General features: G+C 38.4%; 1 protein-coding gene across 5 annotated transcripts in view; it reads right to left on the bottom strand.

Moving 5' to 3' along the window:
* Positions 1–4013: 4013 nt before the first annotated feature.
* Positions 4014–13558, bottom strand: part of RYR2 (ryanodine receptor 2) — a 251063-nt gene continuing 241518 nt past the window's right edge. For all 5 annotated transcript variants that reach the window (XM_060272866.2, XM_060272867.2, XM_060272868.2 and 2 more), the window contains 6 exons: positions 13286–13420; positions 11554–11710; positions 8487–8551; positions 7431–7531; positions 6521–6572; positions 4014–5327 (listed from right to left, as the gene is read on the bottom strand). In XM_060272866.2, coding sequence (XP_060128849.2) covers positions 5232–5327; positions 6521–6572; positions 7431–7531; positions 8487–8551; positions 11554–11710; positions 13286–13420 — 606 coding nt within the window. In that variant the 3' untranslated portion in view covers positions 4014–5231. The remainder of the gene's footprint in view (positions 5328–6520; positions 6573–7430; positions 7532–8486; positions 8552–11553; positions 11711–13285; positions 13421–13558) is intronic.

Here is a 13558-nt window from a genome sequence, read left to right as displayed (position 1 = left end):
AGTGACAGGTCTATTCTGGGGGAAAGGAAAGCCCCAAAAGCAGTTGGAGGAAGCCATGAAGCTGTGACAGCTTGAGCAGTGAAGGGAATTTCCATTCTTCCTGGCATCAGTTTCCAGGTGGTTCTGAAGATACCCAGGCTCTCAGCACCATGAATGTCTGTGATTGCTGACTGGTTAGTTTCCCATGGAGGAGGCCACTGCTACTGGTAGGGATAACTACCAAGTTCCATTACCATGTACCAGAGTGGATCTCATTTGAACCAGTAACTTATACAGCCAGAGGAAGGTTTCTATTCATATGGTGGCTCAGTAAAAGACTGTAACAAAGGGCATTTTGTAAATATGACCAATTATTCTGGTGTATTGATATTACTCTCAAAAGCTCACTATTGCATAAAAAGTTTATCAAATTTAACAGCAGGCAAAATTGCAAGTCATAATGCTGTGGAGTCTTCTTTTTCGACAGAGCAGTGCTTAGCATAAATACAGAAGATGGCCTTCTGTCCAAACAATTATAATAAATATACTTCAGGAGAAATAACACGTCATGGCAGTGCACATGTTGGACAGCAGATTCCCATTCCCAGCTTAGTACAGATGCTCTGAGAAATTCTGACTTACGGCTGTATTTCCCAGAGCATCTGTACTAACCTAGGAACAGGATTTTCTTCTGCAGCATACATCAAAAGTAAAACGAACCCTTAATTTCTTTGTGCAGTTCAGTATAGTATACCAAAGTGATGCTGATACAAAGTGCCATGGATTAAATTGCTGGTACAGGGCATTCAAATGTAATTGCATGGAGGGAAATTTTGCTGTCTCCACGGGCAGCTTTCTGTATGTATGGAAAATTCCCATTGAGAACAAATGGTTTGGGCAAGGGGAGAGAGGATAAACAATATAAAAGGACTACTCAAAAGGCACCTTTAAGCAACTCTGAATGGCAGCAGGAGCATGCACATGATCTGTGCCCCCAATATCACTTTGAATTTGTGACCCTACCTGCTGAGTTCAGAAACTTCCCTATGTTGAGCTTTTACTCACATTTGCTTGAATGCAACTGGAGTGCATTGCATAGTTAGGAAGCCCTGATCACAAAGAGGTTCAAGCAAATGAGAGGAAGAAAAAAAAAACCACTGGAGACCTTCCCTGCTGAGTAGGCAGGGCTTGTCTACATGTCCCTTTCAACAGATCTACAAAGCTGAATATGCCTAAAATCATTCTGCTTTTTAAATCCAGAGGAATTTAAAGCTGAAAAGCACTTCAGAGACAGTCTGCTATCCAGCATGGGCAGAGTACACTAGTCATAATTTCCTTAAGCATACCTGCCCTGTTGGCCCAATGTTTTTGCTCCATCTTCACAGTATAAAGAGAACTGCAATTTTAAATCATGAACCACAAATCCCCATTTACCTTGGTTACCTACAAATTGCTTGTCTACCATTATTACTTATTCAGATGCATAACTCTGTTCTAGAGCCAGACACAGTACAGAGATGGTTTGCCTTAGAAGTGGGATCATGCTTACGCTTTTTCAATTATTTTTACATAGAATTTCATTTACATGTGAAATCACTATTCTCCTAACCCTCAGTTCGAAACTTTTAAGATGCCTTGCACATCAGTGTTAGTTTTATCCAACCAACAAACATAAGATACTGACTTTTATCAAAGGCCATGATGATATTAGAAATATTATTAGATATGGAGGTATTGTATACAAGATATGATGGAACCCAGATAACAAAAGCTTGGAAGATAATTGGAAGCTATAAATCTTCTCAAGGTCATAAGTGAAATGAAAATAATTAGTCTTAGAGGGCTGTTGGAGCTGTGTGCCAGATGGCTTGGAGCTAAATAAGGAAAAGCTTATTCAGGTATAAAGGAAATGTTAGTAATTTGACTCAGGTGCAAGTCAGCATGCACAACTGCAGACATCAAGAAATAGCTTAAATATTGGAAATAAATGCACAAAGAACAGCCATTTTAAAAAGCTGGTAGAGTCTGCACACCATGCTCAACAGTCTAAAAATCACTTGCTGTTCAGGATCATACCCATCTAGCTGTGCATATCTGCATGTGCAAGGCTTCTGTTTAGGTATCATTTGCTGAATCATAAAGTGAAGATGAAAAGTAGACATGTACAGGAATGCCTTTTGTAAGGAATGCAAATCTCTTTCTGTTGTGTGCAGGAGATTTGAGTTTTGCTTTGTGCACCATGTGGATGAGATTGCCCAGACCAGCCATCCATTGTCACCAAAAGAAACTGACCAATGGGCAAAGACAACCCTCCCCATCAAATCCCCCTTCATGGCAATGCACACATGGTAGCCAACATTTTCAGTGCTCCAGAAGATGCCTTTCACTGTGCATGACTTCACCGTCCCCCCCCCAAAAAAACACCCTCCCCTTACATACATTATTGCCATTAGTGGAAATGCAAAGTAAGGCTCTGGATTTATTTGGTGAAGGCCTACACACACAGTATAAAGCAGTCTCAGTCTGTCCAGTCTTCATTGTCTAATCACACCTTGTTTCAATAACTAAGGTGTGCAATTATTTCTTCTTATTTTTACCAAACGTGGGAGTAATGATGCTCCAGCAAATTGCCATGATGAAAACTAATTTAAAAAGCAAGCAAGATTCTCTTAAGGTTTGCTTGATGTTTTAAACCAGGCATTCCCAGACTCGGCCCTCCAGCTATTTGGGGATGCCTATTTTAAACAATCAGGAAGATACTGCATTTTGGGGAGTGTATGGTTGCTTAGAAGAATCCCACATGTGTGAGCAAAGGATAAATTTGTAACAAGGAAATGCAAATTGTTAAGTAGAGTGATCCCTATCTCCTGGTGTGTGTGTGTGTTTTTGTATATGACAAAGGGTATCTATAATGCATAACATGAGTTTGACCAAACTGCGGGAGGCAGTGGAAGACAGGAGTACCTGGCGTGCTCTGGTCCATGGGGTCATGAAGAGTCGGACACGACTAAACGACTAAACAACAACAAAAAACAATCTATAATGCATAAATCGCTTATCAGTTGGTTTATCACCAAGATAAAATCATATACTAAGAAAGATATTGTAGCATTGATTAAACACATTCTAATTAACACTGTGTCTTCTGGGAAGTTCTCAAAAGAACTTCACTGCTAGGCACTCTAGCATTTTCACACAAGAGACCAATTCAGTCAGTCAGCCCTAACACAAGATAACTAGATTCAAGACTAGATTGTCATTACTAGATTTCTCATTTGTTTCTACTGTCTCCTGCCTCCCTTTTTAAAGGGGGGAGTGGAGTAGAAAACAAAATTTTCCTGGCAATTTAGTGTAGCTTAGAAGAAAAGTATATGCAGAACTAACTGATTCAGAATTGCTTAAATGAACAGCCATTAATTATCTTGAGTATTACCTACATAAATTTAAAGGTCTCTAGAAGCTAGTTTCTGTGTTAGTTTGCTGCGACAGAAACAAGAAAGCTTTGTGGCACCTTAAACATGTTTATTATGGTATAAGCTTCTATGGACTAGAGTCCACATAAAGTATTATTCTCAATTGGGAGGTTAACCTTAATAATTTTATTATTAATAATAATTTAATAATAATTTATTATTTATACCCCGCCCATCTGGCTGGGTTTCCCCAGCCACTCTGGGTGGCTTCCAACAGAAACATTAAAATACACTAATTTCTTAAGCATTAAAAGCCTCCCTAAACAGGGCTGCCTTCAGATGTCTTCTAAAAATCTGGTAGCTGAATAATAATAATTTATTATTAGACTTTAAGGTGCCACAAAACTCTTTCTTGATTTGAAATATAAGTTGGAATGAACTTTTTATTATTACTAACTTTTTATTTACTAAGTGAGTGTGATCAAGAAGCAGATTTTCTTCAGTGTAAAGTGGTGGTCTGGGTTTAAACTGGAACGTTCACTAGGGCAGAAGGAACAAACAGTGCTGCTACAAAGACGAAGGGGGTAATTGTTGCAATAACTTTAGAGAAAAACTGACAGCCTCTGTTAAAAAGAAGCCAAGTGACAGCAAAAGCACCTTGCTTCCATTCCAAATCTCTCCTTTTATTTGTAAAGACTGGCATTACAATCAAAAAAGGACTCAAAATGGAGTGATGTACACATCATTGGTGTTTCATGATGCAAATAATGAAATCCCTGAATGGATATTGCTTCACCTTGGATTTTAAAAATTGACCTAAGAAAAACCTTAATTCCACTAATGATCACAAATGGCAAAATGAACGAAAAGGAAAACAACAACAAAAAGAAAATAAATCCAAACTACTGGCAAGTTCATAACATATACATAGTGGGTTGATGACACTGGTTTCAAATGTACAATAAAGCCCACAACACTTTATTACTATGAATATTATCGTGTATGTTTTCTCATGTTGATCAACTTGCTTCAGAAGGTTGCTTTTTGTTGTTTCAACTTGCATAATAAACATGCAATGAAATTATTCTTTTTAAAGTTTTTTTTCTGCAGTCTTTTTGTTTTCATACAAAGATTTCATAAAGTTGCAGTGTTGCATCAGAGCATTACCAAAATAAGTGTAAGAGATAAAGAGGAAGATACCTGTGAACTGAGCGTAATGAGAAAAAAAACCTACTTTTTATCCTGAGACACGCCATAGTCTTATTTAAAAGGTGTGCACAGCCAAATCCCTCCCAAGCCCCTCCAGAAGACAAAATAAATATTAACTGGGAGGAAAGAGAGGACAAATAAAATAAGATGTCGTCATGCACTCATCTTCTGCATAGCTCAACCTACATATAGTAAGGCACTATTTCCCCACAACTTAGCGTCCACAACAATCCTTTACAGCACTCCGTGAACTACAGAGGTTCTTCCAGGGTGATGAAATAAATAGACTGAATGAATGTGGCTATCACATTACCCCACATGTCTTCTCTTAGTTAAGGGAATTATCAGGCAGTCTCAGAGAAAAAAAACTGTCGAGTCTCTTGTTGTGTGCATGTGTTTATGTTATGGATGGGGATTTGTTGTGTGGGATATTTTCTCTTCTCTTCCCAGAGTTAAGTTCTCGTTGTTCTTAAAGCAAACATAGAAGAAAAAAGGACAGCTGAGTCATCAAAAAAAGCTTTGGTGCTCCAAACAGCACACTGCTTAATAGATCTGGGAAATCTGGTAACTGTTCCCAAAGGAGTCGGGAGAGGTGTGGATGGTTTCTCAAGAGATAGTCCTCAACTAGAATTAGTTAAGCTGGTCTTCATACTGCTTTCGAAAGCAGTCGCCGGCAGGAAAAAATTCCCAGCATCGCTCTTGATACATTTTCCATACGTAGGATTCCTGTAAAACACAGGAGAGTAACGTAGTTGAACTTACTTTTAAAATACCTTTGAAAGACTTTTGCCACTTGCTCTAAAACTTTCACTATTGCAGGTCTGAATGATTTTGAATGGATTATCGAAACCTAGCTTTTTATGCTAAAATATGTACTGTACACACTGATTCAACTTTATAGAGAAGGAATCATTTGAGCCTTATCTGAAAGGTATTTCTCTATGATCTTAGAACAGTCTGGTGGTTTTAGTGGTCCCCCTCTACCCAAAGACAGGAATGTAGTTACTTCAGAGAAAAGCTTAGTTCTGTCGCCTTGAAGCAATCTCAGGTACATTCCTGCTTTCACTTGCATGAATACTTCATGCATTTCTACTTATTTCTTTGTTATCCAAGTCTCTGTTGTTGTATAGTGTTGTCTAGCCAGGACCCTATTTCTTTATTATCCTCGCCTTTGTAGGTCTTGGGAGCTGCTCTGGAGAGAAATGGACTAGATCCAATCCACAGCATCAGACAATTAAGCCTCATGCAAGTATACAAAATACTGTATCTCTCCGTCTAGAATAGCAAAAGCAGCAATTTTAGTTATGGGATAATATGCTTCTGTAGGACTTTACAAAATCTATCTTGGTTTCTTCCACAGAGGGAATGAATATTATGTACGGATGAGTATTAACTTTTTAATTTTCCAACACTTGTATTTTTTTCAAATGGCCAGATCTCAAGAATCATCCAGTCAATTGATTGATGTTCAGAGATGCATGAGTACAGGATATGGATCCAGATGAACATATGTATATGGAATGCTTAAATCTCCCTTGCTGGACTGGAACAATTCATCAGCAAAAAGGAATACAGGTGGCAAATCCCATAGTTTCCACATGACATACCATCACTTTGGTGAGTGGAAAGAACCAGAAGTTGAAATGTTTGTGAACTCATTTAAAAAGTTAAAATGTGGCCTTCCAAATGAACACAAGTAGTAGAGGAGACACAGTAAATATTGAAATTGATGTAAGGTCTCGAAATGCTTCTAAATGAAACTTCGCATAGTTATAAAAAGTAACAAAAAGTCATTTTCTCATCTAGCGGACTTCTAGGTACTGTTACCAATTTGTATCACAGTAGATTACGCTTAAAAGTTTCTGACAAAAAAAAAGAATCTTAGGTAGTTATTGTTACACAACATGTTGGTGACTCACCTGTCCAGTATGTTCGGTTTCATCTTTATTTATGAGATACATCAGGAAAAATCTAAGATAAAGAAAGAAGTTGTTGTTCATGAGATATAGAGTGGAGAGAGAGAGAGAGAGAGAGAGAGAGAGAGAGAGAGAGAGAGAGAGAGAGAGAGAAATACCTGTATATAAGAAATTAACTAAAAATGAAAGAACGTATCAGCCTGTCATTACAAAGGAAAGGCTTCCCACGTGTAGAAAGGAAAATGCATGGCTATGATTTATAGTCCCTACTAAACCATGTTTTATTGAACCTCCTTACCTCACTTCACCTATTCCCTCCCTGAACAAATTCCTGGTTTCTTAACATCCAAACTGAGAAATTGGGGGTTGGGGTCCCTCCATACTAGGATATGAAACTAAAATCTGGTTTCGGTTCAATTCAATTTCTGGAAGCCAAGTTTGGATTCAAGTGAAAGGCTACAGGACTCATTGTAACTTGTTAATATATATTGCATCTGTTATTTTAAGAATTTAACTAAGCCTTTAAGTCCATTTATTTCAAAGAATCATAGGGTTGGAAGGAATCCAAGGCTCAACTAGTCCAATCCCCTGCAATGCAGGGATATTTTGCCCGACGTGGGGCTTGAAGCCACAACCCTTAGATTAAGAGTTTCAATAGGATTTATTTTCTAGTTGTCAATTTCATGCTGTTTCCAAAGATTATGGTTCAGTTTCAAATTTCATATCATAATTCCAGATTTAAGCACATTATCCAATACTAGGTGGGGGCTCCCCTGACCTTTTTTAATTTTGTCACAAAGCAAAATACTTCCTTTTCCAACCACCATATAAATTTAATCAGAGTTTTACTTTGAAATATTGACTTGTTGCATCCCCTCTTATGTTTCAGATTTGATGACACTAAAGTACTTACAGATAATTAGCCAAGTTGTGCTCCTGTAGAGTATGTGTTTCAAAACCATGGGGCACTGTGTCAAAGTAGTCATTACCTATCCCACAAATAAAGCATTTGGTCTAAAAAGAATGTAAAAAAATACATTATCTAAATATTCTTTAACAGTACAAGGAAAATAAGGAAATTCTGTATGCCAAGTTCAAACTTTTCTTAGCAAAATCTCTTGCTTTAAGGCCTTAAATAGAAATGTATCCTCGTCTTTTCCAACCTATGCTTTCTGAATGCTAAAAGATTTCCCTCCATTAAGTAAAAGATAATAAAGGGTCAATGCTGAAATGCAAGTTTTCCTATTCCTTTTCCTGTACTATTTCTGAAAGAGCCTTATATGTATCAGTAGTAGAACTAGGCGAAGATGAAGCACCCTATTTCTGTTTGTTTGTTTCAGATTTAGCTGCATTTAAATGTATGCATCCCTTACAAAGCACACATTTCCCCAAAAATAAGCTTTTCTGTACACTTTCCAATGCATTTGTCATCTAAGTTTCCCCCCCCAAAAATGTGTATTTTTTCAAACTGAAACTGCATTGCAATATTCACAAAATGCATAATCCAATTGATTGCTGCATCCTGATCCATGGATAAATACAAGATTGGCAAATCAGGTTGGTTCTCTTTAAAATGTGAACGGTACTAATTTATTCTCCATCCCTAGGTGGAGCACATGCATGTCATACAGAAGATTAGTCCCTAACATTTGTTGCTTAAAAGGATCTCAAGAAACAGGGCTGGGAAACACCATTGCCTAAATCTTTGGAGAACCACCACGGCTTGGCATAGATTACAGCAGTGAATGTTGGTGGTATAAGCACGCAGAATGCAGTGCTGCTCCATAATGCCAACCCAATAGTCCGTTATATATTCTAAGTAAAAGAAGTACGCCAGGGAAATTCTAAACTGGAATTCTCTCACTGGCATGTTAATTATACACAATTTATTTTTCTATTACACATGTACTGTATTTCTATTTCACAGAAATACCATATACATCACGACAGAATTGCTGATATGTATTACCTCCATGTCTTCTTTAACTTGTTCCTGCTGATCTCTTAATTCTCCAAATGCATCAATAATTAAACCTGGTAATAAATAAGGTGATACTTCAAATAAGGTGATGCTTTTGATATTGTAAACTCTGTCATAATCTGATGCACACGTTTAAACCTTACTCAGAACTAAAGCTAAGTGCAATGAATGCTCAAATCACCACCAGAGTTTGTAGTAAATATGACTGTAGAGGCTGAATCTGTGTTCAACTCAGAGAAACATTTCTGTCAATCTGTGGGGAGGCGCGGTAAGGCCCTCCGCCACCACAGGGATGCCTACAAAGTCCTCCGCTTCCATGGGGAGGCACAGCAGGGCCCTCCTCCCCTGCAGTGAGGCCCAGAGAGACCCTCCGCCAAAGCGGATATATATTGTGATATATCGGGATATTGTGATGTTTAGTTGGTGATATAACGTGATATTGAAAACCAGATATCATCCAGCCCTAGTGTGTACATGAAGTGTTTGAATTTGCCATATAAACTGGAGTTGTCTGAAGCGCAGTTCATAGAACAAGAGGAGAAAACTACCGTATTTTTCTGTGTACAAGATGATGTTTTCTGATTTAAAAAATTAGTCAAAAATTGTGGGTCGTCTTATACACAGATGGTGAATGAACAGAGGTTTGGGTTCTGGTGCAGGCGGCCCAGGCTTGGGTTCGAGCTCTGTCTCTCTTAATTTGGGTTCCAAAAAATAGGGGCCGTCTCTTATACGTGTGTCTTATACAGGCATAGGCAAACTCAGCCCTCCAGATGTTTTGGGACTACAACTCCAATCATCCCTAGCTAACAGGACCAGTGGTCAGGGATGATGGGAATTGTAGCCCCAAAACATCTGGAGGGTCGAGTTTGCCTATGCCTGGTCTTATACATTAAAAAATACGGTAATTGTGGATTGACTTTAATCTCTTGTTCCTTCTTCACAAGAGTGTGTATATGGAATACAAGTCTTAATTGCTAAAAGATGCTTTATGTGACAGCATCCAGAGGTTACATCATTTCATTTTCCTGTTCTCATTATGAATGCTTATTATTAACACAGTCACATTAACAGAGCTCGACAAAAGTAATGGACCGTGGCTTAGAGAATAGGGGAAAGAAATAAATCATATCAGAGCCAAGAATATAAATACAAGAGAAGGGGAGATTTGTTGCAGAAAAAGGAAAGAGTGAAGAGGTACTGGGTCTGAAAGCTCTTGCAAATGATACACACTCAGATTGTGGGCATGAGCCAATCATGTGCAAAGCTCTGCAGGACCTTTTGTGGTTGGAGTTCTTGTAGAAGCGGAACTAGAGTGTATGCTTTTATGAGATTTCAGGAGATATACAAGACCTGACAACACCATTTTATCTTATTCGCTTGTCTCCAATTTTCAGCTATATAGCACAATATGTGTGATTGCTATTTCAAATCAGGTGTGTTTTCTTCCATACCAGCTGATGCATGAGAGCTAGAATGTTTTTGCTCCTTCAGTATCATGAAAGGATATCATCTTGGGAAGGAGGGGATTCAGCAAATGGCATCAGCTACATTTTAATTGAGTAAAATCAACCTGTAGCATTCAGCTTGCTTTGCTCGTCTTGAGCCTGCATTGAGCTGTTTTTGGCATACCAATCCACATCAGCACAACTTCACAAAGATAGTGCAGGGAATCAGAAGCCATATATTTATGGAATGGGGCATGGCAGGAGACTCAGATTACTGTGACTGCATTCAAAGATAGCAAATATCCTGGTCATAAGGTATATGCCAATAAGAGCTGGTGGCAATCTGATCTCATATCTCCTGTTCCTTGTATGCAAATACATCTGTTCAATATTAATTTTTTGTTACCTGCACCCAAAAAGGGGGTTATTTTGACTGGGTGAACAGTACTGTCTATAGCAACGGTAGCTACTACAGTGCCCTTCAGATGTTATGGACTACAACTTGCATCATCCCTGACCACTGGCAAAACTGACGGGGGCTGATGGGAATTGTAGTAGCTGGAGGCCACCACAACAGACCCATGGTAAGCCCTATTTAGATTTAGGCTCACCCACTGCTAACAGATTAGGCGATTACACTCTAAGGTGACAGAGTATCTTTGGGAAGGATGCTAATATGTCAACACTAATTTCCTTCCACAAGGCATTCTGGGGAAGGAAGGAAGGAAGGAAGGAAGGAAGGAAGGAAGGAAGGAAGGAAGGAAGGGCAATTGCAGCAGCCAAGCTCAGCTATTTCCCTGGAGACTTTTGGAAAATAAGAAGTAAGGCATCCAATAGGTGTTATTTGAAAGCCTAACTATACCCCCGCCCCCGCCCCCAAAACTCCAGCATGGATGTTTTCATGCTCCTGCCCCGCCCCCACTGTTCTTGTTCGTTTGATTTTGCCCACACACACACGAAATGAGAACCTTCCCCAAATGAAACCAAAAACCCTGGTTCTTTTTTATGTGTGTACACTGTGGAGGACTGGATAAACCAATAATTCTCAGAATAAATAGTTAACAGTTTTACTACAGGGTTGTATGCTAGGTTGTTTACTGTATGCTAGGTTGTTTACAGTTCAGCAACTTGTAGCTTAAGTTGTAACAATAAAAAATAAATTCAGTTTGTAATTATTGTCTGACTAAACTGTACTTTTAATATACCAGACATGATAAATCTATGCTAAGCTAATTTATACATTATGTTCCTAAAGTAAGAAAGTGATCTTTGATATGCAACACTTACTTTTTTTAAAAAAAGTACTGAATTGTTTCAATTTTTCAATTTCTGTTAACCTGTGGGAAAAAGCATTTTTCACCCTCCTCCCATGGCTTCAAAATTTCCAGAAATTTTTACATCTCTACACTAAACTCAATTTAAATAGATTTTGAACATAAACAAATATATTAGACACAGGAAGTTTACGTTTTTTATATATTGGGTGGCATGATGTTTCATCCCATGTGTCTTCCATGTGCCAGGGAAAATGGGATTTTAGTTATCAGTAGGGAAAGGGTAATTTAGTCAATTAAAAATACAATACAAACTGAAAAACCATGCATATGTACCTTGGATGATAGCGAGGAGAATAACTATTACAAAAAAGAAAAATGTAATATCAAAGATGATTCGATAGATTTCATATTCATCGCCTGCTGGGTCTTCAATTTCATCACCAATTCCACCACCAGCACGCACTCCCACATACATGTGAAACATATAGCACTACGAACACATGGGAAAAGACAGTAATATTAAAAAATGCACATTCTACATCTGTTATGGCTATTTATTAATCTGCATCAGGCTTAAACTGCGCCTTGATCTTTCAGTCAGAATTTCAGATAAATGTGTGGCTGCAAAGAGAGTGGGGATGCAGGTCTGTTTACCTGAAGGAAAAGGGGTGACAGAGCCTCACACTCCAGAGAAGCACTCAAAGATCCTGGCCTGGTTTGGACATAACAAACCTACACCAGCCTCAAGCCTGAACGCCCCCTAGTCCCTATCTATCACCAGGGTAAACCTTTCCATGCTTTGATGGGGGGACCATTAAGCCCCTGTACAATTTTTTTTTGGGGGGGTGGGGTGGTGGGAGTCTTCAAGTTTCTCAGTGAGGATGATTTTTTTTTTGAGGGGAGTTACCTTTACAACAGGAGTCAGCAGAGGGTTCCAGTTGCCTTTCTGTAACAAAACACTGCTTGAAGCAGTGGTGAAGCTGCCATCAGCAGGCTGGCAGTGTGGCAGTGCCCTCTTACAGAATTTCATTCCCACGAGGATTGCTGCTGGGCTGTTGACTGCGGCTTCACCACTGCTTAAATCAGCAGCAAAACTTATTTTTAGGCTACACAGAAGCAGTTACCAATGTGAAACTGCGCAGAGTTGGCTGGGAAACCTAGCCAGATGGGCGGGGTATAAATAAATTATTATTATTATTATTATTATGAATGATGAATACAGTGGGCAATTACTTTGTTCTCAAAAACTGTAGAAAACAAGGCATACTAATTATTTTTCCTATATTCATACAAAATTTGCTTGCTAAAATATCCCTCCTGAACGGCTGATCACTGGAAACTAGGAACATTCACATGGGAAGGAGCCAGCTTCCCACATGGATTGGGATATCTGTGTACAGAATACAGCTTTCTTTTAAATTTGTTGTTTTTAATTTATTGGCAGTTTCACTTTGTTGTTTGGCATAAATACAGAAACTAGCAAGGCCCACCTGCTGGAGACAGGATGTTGCATATTGGCACTAGCCCTTGGATTCATAACTATTGATATTATTTTACAATGCTTTTGTAAAGAAAGGGTTAAAGTATCTGGCTTGAAAGGAGAAACCTTACAAATATTTTTAAGAGTTTAATTCCACCCCCACCCCCCACGTGACTTCAGTTCAGGCTTCAGAGACAGACAAATTCATTCACTCCAGTGTTATCATAAACGTAGTTTTGGTTGTACTGTATAAACAGTTGGTATGTTACTAGTTCTGTCTGTAACTTTGAAACCTGACCAAAAGTCAGCTAACGAGAAATCATCACCCCAGCTTTCCTGATTGTCACTATTATCCAATAGTGAGCAAGCTTTTGAGATGTCCTTATTCTGACTACAGATTATTTCTAGTATTTGTAGAGAAATCAAATTACTACATCATTTTGCCATTGTCAATTTATAGTAACAGAACCTTCCTTTTTCTGAAAGCTTTATGTTTATAATAACCATACTGAGTTATATAAATGGCATCGAGAACTTGTATTAGCAACAGAAGGGAAGATGAATAAAAGTCGAAGTAATATTTACCGTTAGCATATCATCACACTTCATGTCTGGCATATCTCCATCTTCACTCTTATTGTAGAATTTGCGGAAAAAATTAAATGCGACTACTGTGTACAGGTAAACTACCACTGCCAGTAATCCTACTGTGAGCACAAGCTAAAAAAAAAAAGAAGTCACATGATATATGAATTAAGAGTACAGCAATATGATTTGACTTATCATATTGAGATGCTTCAGCATATTGACTTGAAGTTTTGGGTTGTAGCCAATTGTGACCTTCAGTTTGAGGATCCA

The sequence above is a fragment of the Zootoca vivipara genome, chromosome 3, assembly GCF_965207765.1.
Source record: "Zootoca vivipara chromosome 3, rZooViv2.hap1.1, whole genome shotgun sequence".
Classification (NCBI taxonomy): Eukaryota; Metazoa; Chordata; class Lepidosauria; order Squamata; family Lacertidae; genus Zootoca; species Zootoca vivipara.
This window is presented reverse-complemented; position numbering and strand designations above follow the sequence as displayed.